The sequence below is a fragment of the Cnephaeus nilssonii genome (assembly GCF_951640355.1).
Source record: "Cnephaeus nilssonii genome assembly, chromosome: 6".
In the NCBI taxonomy this organism is placed as follows: domain Eukaryota; kingdom Metazoa; phylum Chordata; class Mammalia; order Chiroptera; family Vespertilionidae; genus Cnephaeus; species Cnephaeus nilssonii.
This window is the reverse complement of record NC_137077.1, coordinates 61573381-61581610: the sequence shown is the minus strand read 5'-3', so window position 1 is coordinate 61581610 and position 8230 is coordinate 61573381. Positions and strand designations below refer to the sequence as shown.

Genomic DNA, 8230 nt, shown 5'->3' with positions numbered 1-8230 from the left:
CCTAACCACTCTACCTGCCTGCCTCATCACGCCTAACTACTCGCCTGCCTGCCTGATCACACCTAACCACTCTGCCTGCCTCCCTGATCACCCCTAGCCCCTCTGCCTGCCTGCCTGATCTCCCCTAACTGCCTCTGCCTCACCCCCCGCTGCCTCACCTTCGTCCAGAAGGACGTTCAGAATGTCGTTCTGCTGTCCGGTCTAATTAGCATATTATGCTTTTATTATTATAGATAAGAATTATTACTGATGATTACCTTTATTCTAAGAAAATTCAAATGAGAGCAGATCACCTAGAGATGGAAATAATGACTGATGAGGCCTTGTGGCTCTCTTTTGGGAAAGTGACAGCATCTTCAATTATTTAAGGGGTATTTGTGGACCCTGCTATTGTTCCTGGAAGTTTAATATAGGGTAAAGGCTGAGAATAAATGCTGAGTAGGCAAAGAATAGGTTTTGTCTGTTGGCTCCAAGTTCCATCTCTGCGCTTCTGTGCTTTCCTGTAGTTCAGGGGAAACTGCGTTTCCTAGATGCCCCTGGAGCTAACTTCTCACTGCGGAGCATGGACACAGTGGAGAAGCTCCACTCTCTGCTCCTCACTGGGCTCAGCAGGGGCGGGGGTGGGGGCAGGGGCAGGGGCAGAGACAGGGGCAGGGGCGGGGGCAGTGCAGTCCGCAGGCTGCTGTCCTACTTGGCAGCACCGTTCCAATGGCAGCAGCAAGTTCTCAGCAGTCTCAGCAGGGCCTGGTCTGACTCCTTCATCCATGAGAGTGAGAATGGCTTCCTGTAGCTATTAATCTCTAACTTCACTTTTTTTTCTCTTCTAGCCTTTCCTTTCCAACCCTTTGGTAACCAATTCCCAATATTAAATTCTATCTGTTTGAAATACCTAGTGGGGCTCTGTTTCTCCACTTATGCAGGTGAACCCACAGCCCACCCTATGCAAAGAATAACATGAATATGGGGGAGGAGGAGGAGGAGGAGGAGGAGGAGGAGGAGGAGGAGGAGGAGGAGGAGGAGGAGGAGGAGGAGGAGGAGGAGGAGATCATTGATAGGCCAGAAAAAAAAAAAAGAAATCATATAATAGGTCATCAGGGACAACATGCTATGATTTATTTATTTTGTTTGTTTGTTAATCCTTGATTTTGAGAGACAGAGAGAGAGAGAGAGAGAGAGAGAGAGAGAGAGAGAGAGAGAGAGAGAGAGAGAGATACCGATGTGAGAGAGACACATTGATTGGCTGCCTCCTGCATCTGCCCTGAACAGGGCCGGGGATCGAACCTGCAACCCAGGTTTGTGCCCTTGAACCCGAGATCCTTCAGTGGGCAGGCGGACGCTCTAACCACTTAGCAACACTGGCCAGGGCCATGCTATGATTTCTGATGTGAGCAGTTGCAGGTGGTGATAAGGCTCAGAGTACAGCCTTGGAAATAGTGGCTGAGATGAAGTGAAAGTGTAGTTTCACTGTAATTGATGATCTTTTAACTGGGATGTGATGGTGCTACTTGGTTCACTCAAGTGACTGTTAAAATAAGGAACAATAATGCCAGGATATGAGATAGGGAGAAGGATGAGGGCATGTCAGACTGTCTTCTAAAATACGGTAATATTTTTTATTAGAGAAATACAGTTTAATGGCCAAGACAGGATAGTAGTAATGACATGAATTATTTCTTCCCTTCTGACTGCCAGACAAATGCATAATGAGAATGTCAGAGGTTGTTCTGCCTCCTGTCTCAGGCTCAGAGCTGTCGGCAGCGAGTTAACACAATCATGCATATTTGGCTTTTGGAGCATACTGGAATCCTACGTTTTTCTCTAGGGTATATAAAATAAAAACAGTAACAGGTCATAGATTAATATTTGCTCTCGGTTGAAGTCATTGCAGGTCTTTTTAAAAATCCTGTGCTACTAACATGAAAGAAAAAGAAATATCACAGGCCCGATGTTTAATGGTTGGGTAAGCGCACTATAATTCGCGTGTACACACTTTCAGAATGCCGTGAAATTATCATTAGTGAATAATGGGATTAAGCCGGTTAAGAAGATCAGCAGAAGCTATTTACACCTCACTCCAACGTGCTGTCAGAACAACTCCATTTCACACTGTGTTCATTCATTAGATTTCTTAACTTGTCTTTTGTTAAAATCCTCGCAGTGATGGCACAGCTGGCATTTCCCTTCCAGAAAACACAAAAGCAGCACCAACACATTGATTTGGTATCAAAAGAACAAAATTTGTGTCTGTGTTATGCTCTTAAGAAGCCAGCTCTAATTTGTCTTTTAGCTAGATTGGCCAAGGAAATGGGGGTTTTGCTATTGTTGTTGTCATATTGACACCCTCTGTAACTTAGTTATGTCCACAAAACAGTCTCCCCAGATAGGATTCATTAGAACTGGGTTTTTTAGCCTGGAGTATAGTAGCTATTTCCCCTTAACTAATGCATTACTGTGAATCCCATTAACACTGATATATGGACTCCACCTCTACCTGCTAGAGAAAACCACTGTATTTGGTCACCATTTCTCTGCACTGTTGCAAGTTTAAGTTTCAACTGATAACTACAGCCCAAAGACTACTAAATTCAGCAAGTTATAGTTTTTATGTGGGCTAAAGGGGATAGTGGGGCACAAGTCTGAAAAATGGATATTTTATGATGAAATGTTTTCTCCCCAAAGATGTTAAAATTTACCTATAAGTTACAGATTGAAATAATGATTTGTAGGTATAAATACTAAGGGTGATTTTTAAAGATTTTACCAAAATTGAGTAATATTTAATTATAAAGTATTCTCAGTTGTGAACTGTAATCCATTATCCATTCTTTTTTTTAAAGATATTTTTATTGATTTTTAGAGAGAGAGAGAGAGAGAGAGAGAGAGAGAGAAACATTGATGTGAGAGCGGAACAGCTATCGGCTGCCTCCTGCACGCCCCCTACCGGAGATGGAGCCTACAACCCAAGTATGTGCCCTGACCAGAATCAAACCATCAACCTTTCAGTGCACGGGACAATGCCCAACCAACTGAGCCACACCAGCCAGGGCCATTGTCCAATCTTGTATTTCAATTTGTCTAGTTTTGCCTCTTGGATTGCTTTTTCATAAGCCCTCTCAAAGCTTGTTACTCAGAGGATCCAGACAAATCTATGTGGGAGCGCCAGTCCCTAAGCTTTGAGGACAGAAAGTACAAAGGGCAATGGAACAGGAGCAGCATTGCTAGTTGCCAGTTGTTACCAAGGGCACAACTAAGCAAAGAGGGGGGCAAATATAGAAAGGTTGAGGATTTTTTTCCAAAATAAAAATAGCTTTATTGTTTTCAGAAAATAAAAATGATACATGCTCATTATAAAAATTTCAAATACGTAAAAGTCTAAAGAAAGTAAAGATCATCCAAATACCACAGGCCGGAAAAAAACCATTATTAACCTTTTGGCAAAGATCTCTCTATGAAACATACATTATTTTAAAATATCCAGTATTAAAATGAGGCCATATTAAACATGCTATTCTGGAGTCTGAGTTTTCATTCAATAATATTTCAGTGACAAATTTCCAGAGTTATAAACAATGATCTAAATCTTTAATGACAGTTGCATATAAGTCAATTGTATATGTGTGCTACACTTTATGTAACCCATCTTTTATTGAAGGACATTTAGGCTGTTTCCAATGTTTTAACCCTTTGCACTCGCTTGCTTTTTTCTCGATTCCTTTATTCTACTCGGGATTTAATTTTTTAAATACCCCAGATTTTACAAAGCGCGGCAGTAGAATAAAAAACTGGAGTTTCTTTTCATACAAACTTATTTATTTGGATTTTTTTATATTTCAAATTATTGATACATTCAAAGAGTAATTTTAATCTCGACATCCGAGTGCAAAAGGTTAATATCATAAATCTCATAAAGTACATCTTTGCCATCTTATTTACACACTTGATAATTTAATTCAACTTGACTTATAAGAAAACACTAACTCTGTATAGGATAACATGCTAGGCACACTCAGTGAATCTATACTAATAAAAGGGTAATATGCTAATTAGACAGGATAGACCTGATGTCTTCCTTACGTCCTTCTGGACAAAGCCGCAGCAGCTGCGAGGGCCAAGGGCCAGCAGCATGGGAGAGGCGGCAGCACGGGCTGGTCCTGGTGCCATGCCTCTGCAGAGGTTGGACGGGGTGTGACCTGCTGTGCCTCAACCTCCCAAGCCCCTCCCCGAGCCAGCCTGGCCCCAGATTGCCCCCCACCCACCAGTGGGCGGGGGGTGGGGCCAGCACTAAGAAGTGAGGGCCAAGGGCTGGCAGGGCCGAGGGCCAGCAGCCATGGGGGCCAGCAGTGGCAGCAGCAGTGGGGTGATGGGGGTGGCGCCAGACTGCGGCTTAGGAGCGGGCCTAAGCCATCAGTAGGACATCACCTGAGGGCTCCCGAACTGTGAGAGGGGGCAGGCCAGGCTGAGGGACCCCCCCAACCCCCCAGTGCATGAATTTTCATGCACCAGGCCTCTAGTGTTTAGAATAAATTCCTAAACAAATTGCTGGGTAAAAGTGTGTTGTTTAAATCTTTTGATACATATTGCCAACTTTAATACATATTGCCTTCTTTTTTTTGTTAAACATTTCTTTATTGACATATTGCCTTCTTAGAAAGGTTGTACCAATTGTCACTCCAGCCAATAGTGAACAAGAATGTCCTTTTGCCCATATTCTTGTCAATTGCTCCCATATTTGCCAATCTGGAAGGATAAAATTAATACTGATAAAATAATCAACACATTTGCTATTTTCTATTTTCAAATAAAACAAGCTAAATCAGCCTTAGGATGGTTTATGTACTATAAATCCAAATGCCAAAGACTTCTACTGCTTCCTTTCATTAGCATGAATAATCAAGAGTGGCCAACCAGGTCAGGTCACAAGAATTGAAATCATCTGAAGTCCAAGCCTGCTCCCTTACTAGTCTTGCAGAGGGACCATTTGGGAGCACTGTGAACACAGACATCGCGATCACATGTGGAAGACAGCACTGGACAGCAGGCCCGCCGGCAGACCTGCCCCTGCCCGTGAGCATGGCCTCTCCTAACTGCTTACCTGGGGCCTGCTTTGGGCCTGTCAATCAGACTAAGGCTTATTGTGTTTTGAAGCTCACTTTCTGCCATGAAATCCTTTTTGCCCCAAAACTGTAGCTCCACATTTCTGACCTTGGTCTGCTAACCTGACGCTAATTCCTGATAACTTCTTGTTTTTAATTAGTTGTTCTTGAATTTGGATTCTAATCTATGACTAACCCAACCACACACACACACACACACACACACACACACACACACACACGCCATGTGCCTATTCCTCTGAAGCCGTGGTCTACCCTTTCATTATACATGCCCTGAAGAGGGAGCGGTTATAAATCCTCTGGAAATGGTTTTCTTGAGTATTTCTATCCATCGTCACAAAGATAATCATTATCCCCACTTTGTTAATTTACTCAACAGCATTTACTGTAGCTGAATTTTTGAGTAAATTCACAGAGATAATTTAATTCAACTTGACTTATAAGAAAACACTTGCTCTGTATAGGATACCATGCTAGGCCTTGAAGAGACGGCCCCTGCACACTCAGGGAATGTGACAGAGCAATGGTCCCCAGTGATGTCCATGTCCTAAGAAACCTGCGGATATATTACTTTACAGAAGAAAAGAGACATCGCAGATGTGATTAAATTACGGATCTTGAGATGCAGAGATTTTCCTGGATTATCTGTGAGGACCCAATGCAATCACAAGGATCCTTATAAGAGAGAGGCAGGAGGGCCAAAGTATGAGAAATTGGTGATAAAGAAGAAGTCAGGGAGAAAGGGAGATCTAGATTCAAAGATGCTACGCTACTGGCTTTGAGGATGAAGAGGCCAGAAGCCAAGGAAGGCAGGAGCCTGAATAGGTGAGGGAACGAATCTGCACCTAAAGCCTCCAGAAGGAATGCCACGGACTTTTGACCTCCAGAACCGCAAAATAAGTAACCTACTTTGTTTTAGCCCACTCAGTCTGTGATGATTCGTTACACAACAGTAGACAACTAATACAGGCCGTTTACAAGCCTGGTCAGACAGAGAAGATGGCACAAGCAACTTTGGTATCATTCAGAAAGTGACGAGTATAAAATGTAAATACAAAAATATTGCTATGGAAATGCTGATAAAGTGAGTACTTCTGGCTGGAGAGATTAGGGAAGTCTCCGGGAGGAGGCAGTTCTGCTGAGCCCTGAAGGATTGGTAAGATTGTAAGAGGGAGAGACACAGGACACAGCAGGAGCAAAGGCATCGAGCTGGAAGGTACAGAGTCAAAAAGCAGACCTAGGCTCTTCTGACCAGCCGTTTTCTCAGAAACAGAAATGACTTGATTTAAATTTCATACATCCTACTTAGGATATAATAGGTACCTAAGTTTGTAAAAAAAAGAACTTGTACAAGTAATAACAGTCAACAATTGTATTCTATGTGATAAGTTATCCTAAGGGTTTAAATACAGACTACAGATCTTGCGCAAGAATCCGCTCTCTGCAGAGACCATGTCATAGCCGAGGGTGAGCCTGGCTCATCTGCACACAGGCAAGCTTGATAGAGATGAACAGGGAACTGCCACGGGTCAGTCAAAGTACACGGAAAGGCAATTCTTTAAAGGGCAACTATTAATATTTATAAACTAGACATTTCCTACGACTTCACAGGCAAGCTACACCCAACAATGGAATCCAACTGAACACACGTAGCAGAATGAGGCTCTGAGGGCTCAGATCAATGCCGTGAAGGACATTAGAATCCAGTCTCGTTTGGGGAGGTTTTGATTGCTTTGTTTGTCCGAAGTCAGAGCCCATGATCTTGAGTAATCACGAATGGCTCTCATTTAGCCTAGGTTTGATCTGAGGCGATTACCCGATAAAACACACTTTTAAGGCCCCCTGTTTTGCAAGTTGGAGAGCAAAGAATGGGATCGTCCAGATTGTTGATCCTCATTGCCAAGGTCACATGGATCATCCTCAGGACATTACTAACGAAGGCAATGTCTTCCCAAGATGGCACCTGTACTCAAGTGCCTGGGTAATACTTGCCATCTTCTTTATCTTCTGGTAAAATGGATTCCTTTTTGTCCTGCTTACATTCAGTCCAGACAAATTCACTGGAACAGCTGGTCTCCACCGGCCTGCTCCTGTGAGAGTGGCCTGCAGCTTCTGCAGACGGGTCCGCATCTACACCGGAGGCCCCTGAATCCCAGGCTGGTGCCGCGTGCTTTGGAGGCCAACATTCTTCACGAGGAGAACTGGGCAGTTTGCAAGCGTCCTCATTTCTCTTACTTCCCGTCTTCCCGTCAAAGCCCAGATAAGTAACCTCAGACTGGCTGCATTCAAAAGGGATTTTCTGAGCCATTCTCTCTTTTCTCAAATGTTTATCATGAAGCAGGGGCTGTCTGTTCTGTCTTTCATCATCTTCCACTGGAATACTTGGCACGTTATCCAAGAACAGAGGAGAAGGACACCTGAAAGACCTGAGTGAGGTGGGAGGATCTTCAGCAAAGTATAAGCCGGCTTGAGTGCTTTCGAGAGTAGGTAGGACCTAATTAACCAAGAAGTAAGCAAACATCGAGTTAAGCTTGACCTACCTCCCCTTTTACCCTTTTCCTGTCTACCTGTGAAGGACTGTGCTTTTGTTTTCATGAAATCAGTTCTACTACAGAATTCTGAATGAGAAGGTATTAAAGATTAGCTAAACCCTTCGTTTTAATGAGTAAATTAAGTGACTTGAAGCAAAGGATAAAAGAAACTGCATTGAATTGAATATCAAGAGGCCTGACCTTAGGCCTAGATTTGCTACCACTACTTTTTGACCTGTGGTGAATCTCTTATCATTTTTAAAAAGTATGTTTTTATTGATTTTAGAAGGCAGCAGGCTAATTTTTAAGTTGATAATTTTATATGGCCCTCGAATGATGCTATAAGTATCCAAATGACCCTTGGCAGAAAAAAGGTTCCCCACCCCTGCTCTATCACCTGGAACCTTCTATTGCAACCCTGCAGCTTTTCCTTCCCCACCATCCACAGAAGCAGAACTACCTATGTTCTTTGCGACATGAAATCCAGCCCTCTGAGCCTTTGCAGGTGTATATTCTCTCCCTGGAATGTCCGTCCATCCTTACGGCTGCCTAAATCCACCCTGTTCTTCAGGGCCTACCTCCTCT

The 8230-nt window shown here is 43.3% G+C and overlaps 1 protein-coding gene across 3 annotated transcripts in view; it reads right to left on the bottom strand.

Annotated features, from left to right (window-relative positions):
- Positions 1-3355: 3355 nt before the first annotated feature.
- Positions 3356-8230, bottom strand: part of IRAK3 (interleukin 1 receptor associated kinase 3) — a 71984-nt gene continuing 67109 nt past the window's right edge. For all 3 annotated transcript variants that reach the window (XM_079775176.1, XM_079775177.1, XM_079775175.1), the window contains one exon: positions 3356-7608. In XM_079775176.1, coding sequence (XP_079631302.1) covers positions 7084-7608 — 525 coding nt within the window. In that variant the 3' untranslated portion in view covers positions 3356-7083. The remainder of the gene's footprint in view (positions 7609-8230) is intronic.